This window comes from Dromaius novaehollandiae, chromosome 6 (assembly GCF_036370855.1).
Source record: "Dromaius novaehollandiae isolate bDroNov1 chromosome 6, bDroNov1.hap1, whole genome shotgun sequence".
In the NCBI taxonomy this organism is placed as follows: domain Eukaryota; kingdom Metazoa; phylum Chordata; class Aves; order Casuariiformes; family Dromaiidae; genus Dromaius; species Dromaius novaehollandiae.
In genome coordinates, this window is record NC_088103.1 from 19000409 (window position 1) to 19016303 (window position 15895).

The following is a 15895-nucleotide window of genomic DNA, read 5'->3' on the forward strand; positions in this document are numbered from 1 at the left end:
GATAATTAGTTTTTCAGTTTGCTACACTGTTGGAAAGGCAGTTGCAAACTTAGTGCTAGAGAGGATTTCCTTTACAGCTCTCTATGTATGTCTCCATGCTGTTCTGCAGGGACTTTGCTAAACAAGGAGCTGCTTGGTAATGATCTTAGATTACTGACATGTGTAATGACATGAAGGTGACCTCACCAGCAAGTCACAGGCACTGTAGGACTATGGCAGATAATTAGACTTCTCATGCAATTGCACAGTGCAGTGCTGTTAAGAATACCTGATTCATCTCCAAGCCAGCTGGTACATCAGCATGGCCATACACTTAGATACTGATCAGGATCTGGGCAGCAGTAAAGCTACACAGCACCAGTACTCTGCCCAGCGCTCCGAGCTAGCTTGTTTGACACCAGCTGGGCAATCTCTGCACTGTGTTGTATCATATACGAGAGAGACGTGCTCCTGAGCTCAGCAGGAGCCCAGCTGGAAAACAAACTGGCATGGCAGTGGATCCAGAAGATCAATCAGCAACAAAGAAGAGGCAATTACATGGCAACACAATCTGTTCTGGCCCCAAACAATAGCGACACATATGTTTTGTAGAAAATGAAGAAACTGAAAATTATGCTATGCCTTTTTTTTTTTTTTTTTTAAGAAGGTTAAAAATTCTCTGGGAAAAGTCACTGTAGAGAAACAGGTCAGCACAACAGATGTTTTGAGGAAGGATGCAAAAGAGATCCAGCAAAACCTGTAGACAAGACCTAAGTAAAAGTGGTATTTTCCTGGGAGTAACACCGATTTTCTTTTCTTACTCCACATGAAACAAAGTAAATGGGAATGCCCCACAAAAATAAATTCTCAAATATTTTGAAGTCAAGCAAAATATTTTATTTCACTAAAACATTCTGAACTGCAGAGAGAAGAGTACAAAGTGAATACAAAATAACTTGAAGGGTAAAAAACAAAAGGCTCCTATTTGCACTTAGTGCAACAGGATGTTATCAGAGTGTTGTCCTCCAAATCAAAATGTCATTGAGATTTGTACATGTTATACCGTTTGAGTTTAATGAAAACATTACTTTAGTCAGATTCTCTTTCAAGTGATACTTGGAAGCTATCAGAATGCTACCTTGGGGAAAATCAGGCACAAGTATTGCTGCTTTTGCAATCCCTTAGAGGTTTTTCTCCTAAATAAATAATACTTTGTTTTACAGTGTCTGCCTGGTCACTAGTCACCACCATCACTCATCTCACAGAGAAAGGAGCAGCAGAATCCGATCCTGAGTTGAGCCCAACGCAGATTCAGCATTCAGTAAATGCCGCGTTGGGCAGCTCTGTGCCTTAAGCCCTTTCCCATTGTGTGGGAACTGTGTGAGGGAGCTCTGTGGCCTCACTGAAATACAGGGGGCCACACGAGAAGCCAGCAGGTGCTCCGTGCAGCTCTTAAATGCATCCAAATGCTCCTCTGCCTGCTCTGTGTATCAGGTAGCAAAACCAGCTTAGCTGTGGTGGCTTTGCCACATCTTCAAGAACTCAGTTTCCCTAACCATGCAGATGAACTGGCATCTTGGCACTGGAACCAGACTGTTCCCCTGAAGTCTGAGCTAACTGTCATTAAAATTAATTGGAAATATGCCACCGATTTCAATGGGAGTGAAGCCAGACCTTAAATTCTTCCCCCGCCCCACTTCTGTGTCTGCCAGCAAGTACTGCAGGCAAACGAAGAACAAGAACAGGGCAGTTTGGGTACAACCATTATCATTAGCAAAGGCTAATGATTTGCGTCTAGATCTTCAAAGGCAATTAAGCTCACACTTACAGATCCAAGTCTTGTTGGTTTCAAACAGAATTATGTACCTAAACACCTCTGACAATCTTTCTCTTAGATTTAATTCAGTAGCAAAAATTCTATGTATCCCATCACTGCCAATGAATGATCCCATCCAGACTGTGTTGTTTCCATGTAAGCGTAACAACTTTTGTTAGGTACATTATTGTGCTTCCTGCCTCATCTCCTCAAACAAATACATAAACCATAAGGAATACAAGAATTGACACTTACACATCACTTTGCGTTGTATAGATATGATCAAATAGGGATTCTATGGCCATCCACTTGACAGGTATCCGACCCTAGGAGATAACAAGCAGCAACAGAATTACTGGTCAGAAAACTTAAGTTTCCCTGTGGAAAACCAACACATTTATCTTCAAAATTGTGACAGATTCTCTATTCAAGTATGCCTCTCATATTTTCCAGTGGACTGAAAGACTTGACATTGCATAAAATAAACAATGAACAGAACAATTGTAACAACTTTCTAATCACTGAACTTCCTTCATTCATTTCATTCCACACACTTAAGTTATCTAATTAGCAACAATAAGGGCTTTTTTCAGATGGTCACCAGTTAAAGGCAGGTGAACTCGATTCTCCTCTTCCCAAAGAGCTTCATCCAAAGAGCTGTATTCTTCAAACATGAATGCCTTTCTTCTAACACGATATACTTCTATTGCTTGGGGAAACATGCAAGATGATGGAGAACTATGATTGAAGAGGAAAAGCCATCTCATTCATATGAATGATGATGCATAAATCAAAACACCTTTGGTTTCTGAAGGCAACTGTACCTGGCCAAGTATATTCAGTCACTAGGTACTAAACTGACTCTACAAGTTGCTGCTTTCCACTGTCAGGAATTAGCTGATAAAACCTCAGAAATCTGTCCTGGATATTCATGATAATCTTGGTTGTGCAAAATATCCAAGACATTTCATAACATTCACAATATTACTGGCATTCATATTTCATAGATTCTCCCTGTTCTCATGAAATTCATATATATGCAAAAACTGTTTCAGTAGGATTTGAAACATTCTTTTTCCTTCCTCTCAATTCTTTCTCTTATCCCTGTTTCCCTATGCAAGCAGACAGATGAGGGTCTCAGAAGAAAAGAGAATAGCCATTCAATACATCCTCTTTCCTTCCTCCCTCCAAATAAAATGAAAGGGCTTTCCATCTTCCTCCTTCACTTTTAATCTGTCTTCACGAAACACAAAACTTTAAAACAGCCAAAAATCACTAAGTTCTTCTGGTTTGCCAAATCGGCAGAGTTTTTCAACAAAGCTTTTTTATCTTCTACTTATATCGATGTCCTTGTTAATTTATCAAGGACATTATTATGTAAATACATCATTCTTAAAATACAGAGTAACTGGTATGACAGTTAACACTCAGTGTAAAACACACAGATCAGACAGCTAACTGAACATGGCAAAACTCTTTTTGCATATGATCACATCTTTCAGAGACTTTTTTTCTCAGCAACTTATTTTGAGTTACGAAACATTCAAACAAACAACACTACTGGCCTGAAAAACAGAGAAAGCTAAACTTCACATTCACAGCATTTCTGGAAATCTTTGCATAAATTTATAAAATTCTCACATGCAAAAAGTTCTGTGAGCAATTCTTCCATGTTAGGTCATAGAAGGAACTCAACCAGCACAACTTAATTTATAAATAGTCAACATAAAGCAGCGTTAATCACCCTCACATTCTGGCCCTGGATTGACATGTAAAAGTCCCACTGATGTCAATGACAGGTGTATGCATGCATGCAGAAAACAAGACTTGGCTTGCTGTATTTGTCAGTATTTTTTACAAGAATAAATAAGTGACAAGTTTTAACTCATCTTCTTAGTCTCAAAGTTATTGCCCCCAAGTGTTTTTTTTTTTCAGGGAAGCAGTGATATAATTTAACAATAACAAGAGGAACTCTCCTAATGCCACAGAAGAATCTTTTCCATCAAATTTCCTTTACATCATCCTACAGATGAAACATTACCATATGCTGAATTCTGCCATGAGCACTGTGAGCAGAAAGAACTGTATCTAGACAGCTGATCATAATTTACTGTGACAGGCAAAATATAATTGTTTTAGATAATCTCTGGCAGGTAGCACTAGCAGACTCTCTTCTTTCCCTTTGGGCGGCATTAGAGATGGGCCTGTAATCTACTATTTGGAGCAAGACTTGGTATTTTTCATACATTTGGAAGTGTTTGTCAGAGAGCTTTGCTTCAAAGCAGGGTCAGCTAGAAGGGGTTGCTCAGGGCTGTGTCCAGTCAGGTTTTGAGTATCTCCAAGAACGGAGACTCCACAACCTCTCTGGGCAACCTGTGCCAGTGTTTGACCACCCTCACAGTAAAAAAAAATGACCCCCCCCCCCCTTTTCTCATGTTTAGATGAAATTTCTCTTATTTCAGTTTGTGCTCTTTTCCTCTTGTTCTGTCACTGCGCGCCACTGAGAAGAGTCTGCCTTTGTCATCTTATTCCCCACCCCACCCCCAACAGGTATTTATACACATTGATGAGATCTTCCCTGACCCTCTCCAGGGTGAACAGTCCCAGCCCTCCAAGCCTCTCCTCATATGTCAGACGCTCCAAGCCCTTAATCATCTTAGCGGCCTTTCTGTAACTTTTATTAACTAGCTTTTAACATACTAGAAATCAATCAAGTTTGCTGATGAATGAGAAAATAAAAATATATATAGGTATATTTACAAATGAGGAGAATGAAAAGGGGGAGGAGATAATAGTGACCTAAATATGCCATTTTCATATGTATAATATTATCGTCCCACTAATTAAGCACATCATGTTGCTTCATCTTCATGTTTATTTTTAATAGGCAATTATTCATAGTTAAGAACAATTAGCTATTATCTTTTCTTCTGTGCTTAAGTGCTACATTATAAATTCATTCTCTCAATTAGGAAATAATTCCCAGTACTGTTTTCAATATGAACTGTACCTTGCTCCTCTTGACATACGAATCTTCTTCATATACATCACGGGATAAGCCAAAATCAGAAATCTTCATTTTGCGTCCCTCTGCCACCAGTACGTTTCTGGCTGCTAAATCACGATGGACAAGCTTGTGAAAGAAACCAACAATAGTGTTTATTTGCCTGTGGAGGAACTGATTGCTGATATGTACATCAGTCTCAAGGGCATGCTCCGATTAATGTTACACGGCTCTACCTTCATTTCTGCAAGGTACTGCATTCCTCGTGATATCTGCCATGCAAACGATATCAGATCTCCCATTGTTAAGGCTCTCTCATCAGGGTTATCCAAGTAACTTGAATTTCTGTTGCCATCACTACCCACATAGCTTGGTCCTACTTTTCGACTTTCCCTGAGAAAACTGCGCAAGGAACCATATTTAGCGTATTCCACAATTAGATACAGAGGACCTGAAATAAACAAACAGATAGATTAATAAAAAATATATACAGCCATTTCTTATTTTTTCCCAAAAAGTCTCTTCTAATCAGCACAGATTGTTTCTAACAGTCAGAGGCTACAGACACCTCTGTCCTTCAAGTATAAGGCACTGAATCAACCATAGAATAATTGTAGCCGACATCCTTCACGCAAAGCAAGCAAGTTTCAGCCTAAATCAAAGCAGAACTCAGGTTGTAACCTATTCCCTCACCTGGATAATTTGAGATTATAAAAAAAATACAACCTAACTAAAAAATCAGATCTGTAAAACAACTTAGAGAAACCAAACAAACGAAACCCCCCAAACTCCCAAATCAAAATTCTTTTGTGGAACGTGTGACACTGAGCTCACAAATCATCTGCTAATTCCAGTGTTTTATTTAAGGTGCCTTTTCCAAGCACTTTAAAACATTCTGACATTTCAATCCATTACTAAGTTTCTCCTCCCCATTATCTGCATGAATAATATCCACTCAGCGCTGAATACTGAACACATTTGTCTGCTATATCAAAGCCCTCCCACCCCATACATTAATGAATTAACTTGATATTTATTAAAAGCCTGTGACTCAGAAACAATTCACTTCCCTAGTGATGGAAAAATACATGGTACTGAAAAGAAAAAAACCAAAATCCCCTGCTGGTTCACTACCTTACTAAGACTCAGAGATGACTCAATCCTGAATTATATTCTCTGTCTACAGCTAATAGTGCCATCTACAACAGAACCAGGTGGGCAAAGAAGTCAGGGCCCAAGGTTGTAACATACATACTGTGGTTTTAGGCTGCAAAAATCACAAGCTATTTAAGTGAGAAGGACCAAGTAATTATAGATGCAGTAGAAAAAAAATGAACTTGTATGGCAACATTCTAACATGAACAGAAATTCTTCAGATAAATTCCTATGCACAACAATGAAAATTTGCCCTATTGGCTCTTTATAATACATCTTTCTGAAAATTACTTCTTCAGTAAAATATACCTTTTAATGACTGTGGCTCTTAACAAATATATCACAGCAAGAGGGACACTGATATTGTGACAGAGCGGGAAAACTGAGCATCAATCTGACTAGCAAGCTGTATTTTAACAAAGGGATCTGGAGGGTAGAGTTGTCTTTTTAGAGATCCTACTGCTTGACTTAGGACTCAATGCTTCGTTATAGTACAAATAATAGCAATAATGAAAACCCCAATAAGCTCTAAATATAATCCATAACTTAAAACATTTACAGAGCATCAGCATCATAATAGAAAAATATACACTAATTGGAAGAGAATTGGTAATACAACGGTTAACTTTAAAATAGCTTCAGAATCAAAATGCATATTGAAGATATCCATGGCAATAATGCTTAGTTACACTGAATTAACATTTGCCCTTCTCTTCGAACATTGCTTGTCCTTACATGACTTCATTTTTCAGCTTGCAAATTTATAAGGTGTTCTGCATTTTTAAGCACTGCTTAAAAAGACCTGCTATTTATTTCCTTCTAATAAGAACTTCATCTTAATAATGAGCTTCTAGTATTTACCATCTTGACTGCAGGCTCCATAAAGTTTGATGACATGAGGATGGTTCACCTGCTTTAAAAGGTTGAACTCTGAAAGCAGATCTCGCAGCTCACTCTGCGAAGCATTTTCTGCAGAAAACGTCAAGACAAACAACTGTGGTTAGGAAAGCATTATCCCAGAATTTTCTGCATAGAGTCTTAAGTACGAGACCAAACTTTTCTCTTGGAATTAGCAAGAGGTTGGAGAACTCAGTTCTGCATATCTTGACCTTATAATGTTTTTCCCACATAAAAGAAATTTCCCCATCACCAATGTCCTGCAGTCACTCATATCAGAGCCAAGAGAATGGGACAGCTGCAGTTCTGGCTTGGTGACCTGCTACAATCATCACTCTGCTCTGATACAAATGGTACAAAAACAGCAAGTCAGGGAAGAATCAGGACCAGAGTCTTCTATGCCTTGCAGATGCGATGAAGTTATGATGGACTACTTCTTGTGTTCTACAATAACTTTTTGGGGGTGAATCAGAGTGATCAAAGCTTCAGAAGTCTAAGAAAACCAAGATTTTTCTGTTGGTCAAACAAAAAAGGACTTGATCAGTTGTCTCCCCATGATACAGCACTCTTCCCCCCAAATACATTTTCTGACGAAGTAAAAATCTACTTATCAACTAGCTTACACTTGCGGCACACATCCACATGTAGAGTTCAGAGGCTAAACATACAGTTCAGATTGATTTCACTGGGAGATATGGATGCAGACTTTGCTGTGCCCGTGGGAATACTATGACAATATATAGTCCCCAGAGGCTTTCTTGGTCTGTCAAAGATTTTGTTTTTGCAGGGTTCTTCTGACTAACAAACTTCCTCTTTGAACACACTTGGCTCCAGAGAGGCATTCAGTCATAAAGACACCAGATATCAGAGATAAACCTCTGGGGAACTCACCCTTAATCTGACACACAGAACCTGCCTGGGTAGTTCCTAGAGTGTTATTACCAGGCAGTTGACAAATACGTGGTAACCCTTAGTTAAGGCTAATATAAAACAAACTCAACTTCTGATCTTTGGTACCGTATTGTTTGTTAATTTATTTGAGAATAATTGCTATATTTTTCCATGAAGGTAACAGACTGAAAAGAATTTATTTACGTTTTAAATGAATATTTAAAATACATGTGCTAATAGTTTGCCCTGGTAATGACAGTCTTTGATACTGTTCTGTTATATGTTGGTATCTGCCTGCCATATCCTCTCTCATAGTCTGAACCTGCATTCAGACTTCAGAGTCTCGCATCCCAAGGAGTGCAATACCAGATGGTCTCTCACTGCTGATAGTGACTATGAGAATGTTTTTATCTAAACAAAGTCAAGAATATGAACTTAATGACTATGGGAAAGTTCTGGAAATGTGAAGCACTTGAAAGAAAAGAACAGAGCACCCCATGCTCCCCTGCCCATCTCCTTCTGGAAGAACTACCTTCTATATTCCCCAATGGAGACGATTAGCTCTGAAGCTTTATGACCCTTTGTTTTTAGCAAATTGACAATAATGTCTAATTACTTGTTGGTTGGCATTTTTCCTTTAATTTTATTCTGATGAGGTCATTCATATTACGCAGGAAGCCAGATAATTGGATTCATGTGAGAAAAGTAGTAATAAAAGGCTGAAAAAATTCTCGCTCTGTTCCTTTAAACTTCAGTTTACAGGTCCAAGTCTGCTTTACCTTTGCGGCAGCTAATTACTTACACTCCTTGTTCCCTCCTCAGACGGTTACACCAAGCTGACAAGGTAGAGACAGTCCTACCCTGTTCCGTTCCTGACTACAAATGGTGCCACTCTACACAGCTCAGGCAGCCAGATACCTTTATGCAGTAAGCAAGAGGCCTTCTCTATACTAGCAATGTACAGGTATACATGCCATTCCCATGTAAACATAAAGCAGTACGGAGTCCTTAATCTGAGGTTGAACTACCCCTAGCATCAGTTCGTGAGTATGAGTCTGATTCTTTCAATTAATTTTAACATGGAAAGAATGGGTAATGTTGGCCTGGTGCAAAATAACTGTCCTTTATAATTCCCAACAGTATTTTAAAGATCACTGCGAACTAATGCAATATTTCTTGTACTTGAGTTGCTATTTGTTAACGATAAAGTTAAAGCAATAACAGCATAAAAATATCTGCAGTAATGAGAAGTGTTCTCCGCAATCAACTTGGAAAATGGAATTTTTCAAGTGATTTGCAAAAAAATTTACGTTACAAAGGAGTTCATTAGAGCCTGCAGTATTACTGTAAATGTCAGATCAATTTATTAAAATAAGGTTCTTACAGGGTTATTCCTTCCTGCTATCAATTCTGACCCTGTTATTAGCTAGGGAAAGCTGAATGTTAAATCATCTGCAAGTAAAAGCAACATTTTTATGAGTATATCCTGGAATCTTAGCTCAGTCACCTGCTGTTGATGAAAATGTGCAAGCAAATCACTGACACTAAGTACACAAATAAATATGAAATAAAGCAATGACTATGACTAATCTATTCATAACAACATACAGGAAGTTACTTGAGCATCACAGGTAGTGCTTGACTAGTCTTCATCTCTGAAAAGACGCAGGACCAAGATCTCCTCTGTATATCCTATCTCCACTGCACCTCTTGGAATTGAGGCGTGCACTTCATAATGCACTTACTCCTTTGGTATACTGATGAAGTATGCAGCATCTTTGCTCCCAAGCAGGATAGATCTTTTTTTAAACTTCCATGTAATAGAAATGGTAATAGGATATATAAAATCTCTTTGTAATGACATGTTTTTATTTACAAGCAGCATATGGAAGGGAACATCCAGCTAGACCTAGTTGCCTAGCAGAAAGGATTTCTAGCACAAGGTTCTAGTATCCGAAGGTTCTTGTGTCTCATCTTTGGCTCATATATTCCTAGGTGCTTGATATCTAGGGACTACATGCAGGTATGAATTAGTATACAGGGCTACAGAGGACATAACTGCATTTTCATATCTGTTTCAACTTTCAGGATGTGGAGAATAAATAACCTTTAGAGGGAACAGGTTTAAACATTTCCGCTGACCTTCCTCACTACCACTGGATGTCCAGTGATATCAGTACTAGAAATCGGGTCCACACATTAGATATGTAAAATCTCTAGTCACATACAACTATAAAAAATGGCACAAATCATGGGTTTCAACAGCTTCCACCTGAAAAGTACGGTAATACTGGAGACTTTTTATATTGGAGAACAAGCACAAAATTCATTTTTTCATCCTTTTTCTTCAATATATTTTTCTTTTCAGTAGGGGACAGAAGCAGGCACATGTGAGGCTAAGAAAAAGTACTAAACAGAGACAGGACAAGACCACAAGGTCTCACACTGTCATCTCAACTTGTCTAGCTATACATTCTTTTCCCAGCTTTACAGCCTCTAAGGCTACTCAAGCCAGTTTGGCAGAGCTCCTAGTAATTGAATAACAGACCAGAAAGTACAAAGGTAGCTGGAATTCACAGTTGAAAAAGTAAGTGGATAACTTAACAGCTCTGTCTCTGTAGTTATATTCTGTCTCTGGACATGAATATAACAGGATTTACTTAAAAAGCTATGTCAGAGAAAACTGAGGTAGAGGAAAAAAAAGCAGAAAGCTTTAACAAGCCCTTGCAACGTTTCCATCAACGCCAAACAAAATTAAATGCATTTGCTATGTTAAGAGACAGTGTCCTTGCATAACATGAGTTAGAATTACTTGTGGAAAATGCTTGTTTGTACAGATGTGATGTTAACTCCTACAATCAGAAATCTGACAGAATATAACCAGAAGGCTGGAAGAAATGGAGGCTGTGGCACTGGCTGTTTTCAGCTGAGCTTTTACTTTCATGATAGCACCTTTGAAAATCCATTCAGAGGATATTCCAAATAGTTTCCAAATCATTTCAGACTCAGAAAGAAATGTACCTTTTAGCATTTTCACTGCCACAGTGGTATAGCCAGCTCTTCCCTTGAGTCTGAATGCTGTTGCCTTAACAACCTTTCCAAATTCTCCTTCCCCTAGAGTCTTGCCCAAAACAAGGTTCTTCCGAGGGAATTCCCACTTTGGGTCTTCCTGCAGGAGAGAAAAGGAGTCCTGTAAGATGAAGCAAGACAGGAGTGGCTAGCTACACCTGAACCATTAATGTTTAATAGGATGTCATCCTTCAAGAACAGGCACGCTCTGGCATAGAAATTTTTGGTTGCTCTTTTTATCAGTATCAATGTATTCCTATAAAATCTTCTGAATCTCTAAGCATTTTGCAAATGTTTTTCCATTACCTTGAAATCACCTCCTCAAAAACAGGACGGTAAATGTAGCCTGTGGGTAACAGATTATATTTACAGGTCTGGGAAGCAGGGTAAAAATGACACATGAAGTGATACAGGATAAATGCTTTCTTTCAGAATAACTATGAATACGTGACCTTGGACTTCACAGACAAGTAAATCAGCTTTACCTGTGAAAGAAGACCTTCCCTTAAGAGTTCATCAGAGACAACAACCCTCTTATGAAATGAGTGTTATTAAGCCTTACAGTTGCAGAATGGTGACAGATGTACAAACAAACCAAGAAATTAAAGCGAATGGAGCACAAGGTCCTCCCTGTACATGTGATTTCTGTTTCAGGATTTAAGTTGGATATTTCTACGAATAGATTTCCATAACATTTTCTGCGTGCAATAAACAACCTTCTTTAGAAACAAAAAAGGCATCCAAAAAGAGCATGCAAAAGAACATCAAACTTACTGGTATTTTAAAGGTATCTACAGACACCTGGTTCTCCATGGAATCTAAAGAAGGTCGACGGACATTAGTAGAAGAGTAACTGATGGGATAAGACTGGGCTGGGCGCCGGAAAGTCATTTCTGCTGAGGCAATAGGCGGCTTTGGAGAATTCTTGTGGTAACGATGAATGAAATAAGAAGAAAGCAGCACAGAGATGATGAAGGACAACAGCACTGCTCCTGCTATCACGGTCTTGCACACATCATCACATAATTGCTCTGTGGACCAAGAACAGTTTATTAGAACTTCGCTGGTTGTTGCCTACTTCCTATTTGGCAGTTCACATGACACACAGAGCTGTAACAGGAACGTAAGCCAAAATTACTGAAAAAGCTAGAGCAAAACCTAGTATCTAATTCTCAAAGAAATGTAGAACAGGTCTACGCTCACTGCACCTGCCAACTCCTTTTTCTTTCAGGCCCCAGGTAATTGTTTGCTTACCTGCAGTTCAAGTGTAAGGATAGTTAGCTAGTTTGAACCCATATTCCTTAATCTTATAAGTGCAGGCTACTTCTGAGACTCTTCTTTAAAACTCGGTCTACTGTATACTGATGTTTTGATACCACTTACATCTCTGAAGACCTATGACTGGATTGTGCATGTGGACAACAGTTTATGCTAGAGCCATTCAGCCCATCAACTAAAATCTCCTCCAGGTGTGAATTTTAATTTATTATGATAATTGTTAGACACTAAAAAATGTTTCTCTTCATCTGTTTAGATTCAAAAGAGAGAGACTTGGAATATTTCTGCTTTGTGTTTAACAAAATACTTGTTTCTGAAAATATTGCCTAATGTTACAATTACTTCTAAAATGATACACATTTTTTTCTCTCCATTTACCACTTCCCCTTTTGCGGAAACACTTCTAGTGTCTTGCTTTGGAAACTAAGTGCCCTTTAAGTCTAAGTGCCCCAAGACATCCTTCTTAGGGCATCACTTCCTGAAAGAACTGAGATCAAAATACTTCCCCTGCACTGTTGTTCATCAGATAATCTTGACTTTAGGTGCACAGTTACCTTAGCTACGTCAGCATGCACTAACTCAGATTTAAGTGGAAACAGCATAGTATCATATGCAAGTCTTTCTGGAAGGAAAGAAAAAAAAGTCAGAAGTCTTATGCTTCCTCTTTCTTCTTACATGGAATAGAGTAAATCAAAATATATTAGCAATATATTATTAATAATTCAGTTTTAGAGATGCAAAATACTTCACGTTAAGTTTGTTATAGCAACAGTAAAAACAATTTTAAAACACTTTAACCTCCATCAATGTGTTTCAAAGAACCGTATAGAAGCTTTTATGCTTTGAACAAAGGCCGGGGAATAAAGTAATGCACTCCTTCTCCTAACACAATAAGTGGCTATCTCTGACAATTTTAAGCTGAGATTTTCAAAAATGATTCGGAGGCTGGATTACTTGAAAGTAATAGAAGTTGTTCTTATTCTCCTCGCTATCTTTGAAAAATATCAGGTGAGTCCCACTGAAATGCAAATACAGCTGGAAAGCAAAGGACAGCCAGTCTGTTTGTTATGTTGTAATGGATAAAAGAGAATCTTTAGCCAAGGACAGAAGTAAACCCCCTGGAGATTTTTAATTTCCATGGTAGAAGTCAAGGTGTCAGTTCTTAATGAATTTTATATTAGCAGGCTGTGACCAAAGATATTGCTTATTAACCTGTCCATGAGTTTAGACTGGTGCATGTATATACAGGGCAAATAAAAAAAAGAGGGAAAGATTAATGTGACAACAGAAGATAATGTTGAGACTTACCCTTGATATCATCTTTCTCACAATAACAGTTCTGTCTTGGGAAGCAGTAACAAATCCCATGTCCTGACTTAATTCCGAGATTTCCAATGCCTTTCCCATGACCACCAATAATGTTTCCACCTAATCAAATACAGACACAAGCTCAGATTCTCAAATGTAGTTAAAGAAAAAGAAAGGCTCAGGGTGTTCTGTGTGCTTATCCTAGTATGCATCTGAAATTTGTCAGGGCAACACAGTACAGCAATAATGACGACTCCTGAGAATTAGGGGGATCCTTAATTCTGAAATTTCTGAGATCCTGAAATGAGGGGCTCTTGGGCTGCTCGAACATTAGCCCTGACTAGCAGTTATTTCCATTATGGGAGAGGTAGCGAAGATAAAAAAGGTAATAGTTTCCTTTGTATAGCTGGGATACTTTCTTAATTTCAGGTACTCCTTAAAAAGTTATATATAATCCCATTATTTAATGCTAAAATTCTACCTCAATTTATCATCTCATACCTTACCTGTCTGTTTCTTCTTAAGTCATTACTGCTCTCTGTTAGTGAGGTGATCCTACATTTTAAAATATTCCCCCAAATGTCTCCTATTATTTTTTTCTATTTATTTTAATTTCTCTCTGTCTTAAGCATTTGTTATGCATATGAGATGATGCACATTTCAGTGGCACAGAGCAGAAAACCAGCAATCTACAGACCTGAGTTCTGTTCCTGGTTCTGACACCAACTTCCTCTTATATTGAAAAGGTTAGCATACGGTTCTATACATCATCTGTTCCATTGTCAAATGCAGATAATGATACTTAATCACTTCTGTAAAATGCTGTGGGATAGTCTAATGAAAGCGCTAAGAGTAAGTACCAAGTGTAAGTGAAAAAAATGAATCTTTCATTATCTGAAAGCATGCATTATTTAGTATCAGGAAAAAAGTGTAGTAACTCATATAGAACTATTCTTGATTTCAAAACAGTTTCTCGTGTAGAGCGATTGCAAAGTTGAACCCAAACTGTATAATTACGAAAATAATTTTTTTCTGCATATGGTATAAAAATGACTGTTAGTTTTAATATTTTTCATCTGTAAAGTACCTTTAATCACAAACAGCATTTTACAGACAGAAATAGTGAACAAACCAATCACATTCTACAAATTTAGTTGTGCTTCAGAAAGATCCTCTAAACCATAAAGGGATTCAAATGGTGAACAAGATATTTTCAACAGTCTTTTAAATTCAGTTCCTTTTCCTCCATCCTACCTAATTCTGTAGCAGAGTGAATGACTGCTTCTTTTACATTTTTTTTGGATGTGCAACAAAAATTGAGGAAGAGGATTTTTTTTTTTTTTTTTTTTTTTTTAAACAACATGAGGGCAAACATCCTTTTTTTAGAGAAAGTGAAACAGGGACTTGAGTATCCAAGCAAAATAGATTGTGACCATTTTTCCAGAGAGGCCACAACTATTAAATCCTCTGCAGCTCAGCTGGTTACAGCCCAGCTTTCTCTCTTCCACAAAGGTAATGAAAAAAGCATCCATTAGCCTCAGAAAAAATATAAATATTTATCTCTATCTGTCTATATTTGAGGACCTGGAGGTAGGGGGAAGTGGAGGATGAGCAGGTTCTATCTAAATAGTTCTTGAGTAAGGGATTTGAAGACAAAGGTCTCTTGCATAGCAGAGAAAGTAGGATGTTCCAGAGACCAAGAAATGCACATTTCCCCAGTGAATTGCTATTAGGGAAATTCCAAGAGTTATCAGCATTGTTCTCAACTGTGTAGTATTTTACATGCTCATGTTTTAAATCATCAGCTGTTTCCATTGCCCTGTGATGGAAAAGAGCTTCCCCTGCTTCAAGATCATTTGGAAAAAGGAACAACAGTGGTCCTATCCCACACCACGTAGAAGCTCCAGAAATTCAAAAAGTAGAAACACTGGTTCTTGGACAAAACCAAAGAGAGTAAGACTGATTTCTGCTGAAGACAAAGGCATGCAAAGCAAGACAGAGTCCTAAAGACTGTATTTTCTTTCCGTTATAAGGAAGCCAGAGTTCAGGTGAACCTACAAAGACTGGTCCTTTACAAACGTTTAGTTAGATTCATACAGTGCAACCAGCCCTGAAGCAGTCACTACGAGAAAGCCTCTTGCTTAGAATGGAGCCAGGTTGCCTCTACTTGATAGGCACAGCCACAGCACCAGTTGTTTCAGCTGAGTGCCCTGAACGTAATATTTATAGCTTTAGTGGAAGAAAGCAATTTTGAGATTCAAGTACATAGCCATTATAGTGACAGATAAATTATAAAAATAAGTATTTTAGCAACTGTCTATACTTAAAGAACATCCTTAATTTTTAGGCATCTGGGGCTTTGCTATTTATTGCTTGCCATTTCCAAAGAAATGTCCTCTGCCAGTAAAAGTTGATATAATAGTAGTCCTGCACCTTTGAGATCCCCAAATGTGCTCATTTCTCCATCTGTAAATATACTAGCTACGGGCACCAGCCCA

At 38.1% G+C, this 15895-nt stretch overlaps 1 protein-coding gene across 2 annotated transcripts in view; it reads right to left on the minus strand.

Annotated features, from left to right (window-relative positions):
• The window catches only part of RET (ret proto-oncogene), an 86364-nt gene that overhangs the window by 9116 nt on the left and 61353 nt on the right, over window positions 1-15895 (minus strand). For both annotated transcript variants that reach the window (XM_064513799.1, XM_026116814.2), the window contains 7 exons: window positions 13398-13517; window positions 11586-11842; window positions 10764-10911; window positions 6816-6923; window positions 5036-5250; window positions 4806-4928; window positions 2051-2121 (listed from right to left, as the gene is read on the minus strand). In XM_064513799.1, the coding sequence (XP_064369869.1) occupies window positions 2051-2121; window positions 4806-4928; window positions 5036-5250; window positions 6816-6923; window positions 10764-10911; window positions 11586-11842; window positions 13398-13517 (1042 nt within the window). The remainder of the gene's footprint in view (window positions 1-2050; window positions 2122-4805; window positions 4929-5035; window positions 5251-6815; window positions 6924-10763; window positions 10912-11585; window positions 11843-13397; window positions 13518-15895) is intronic.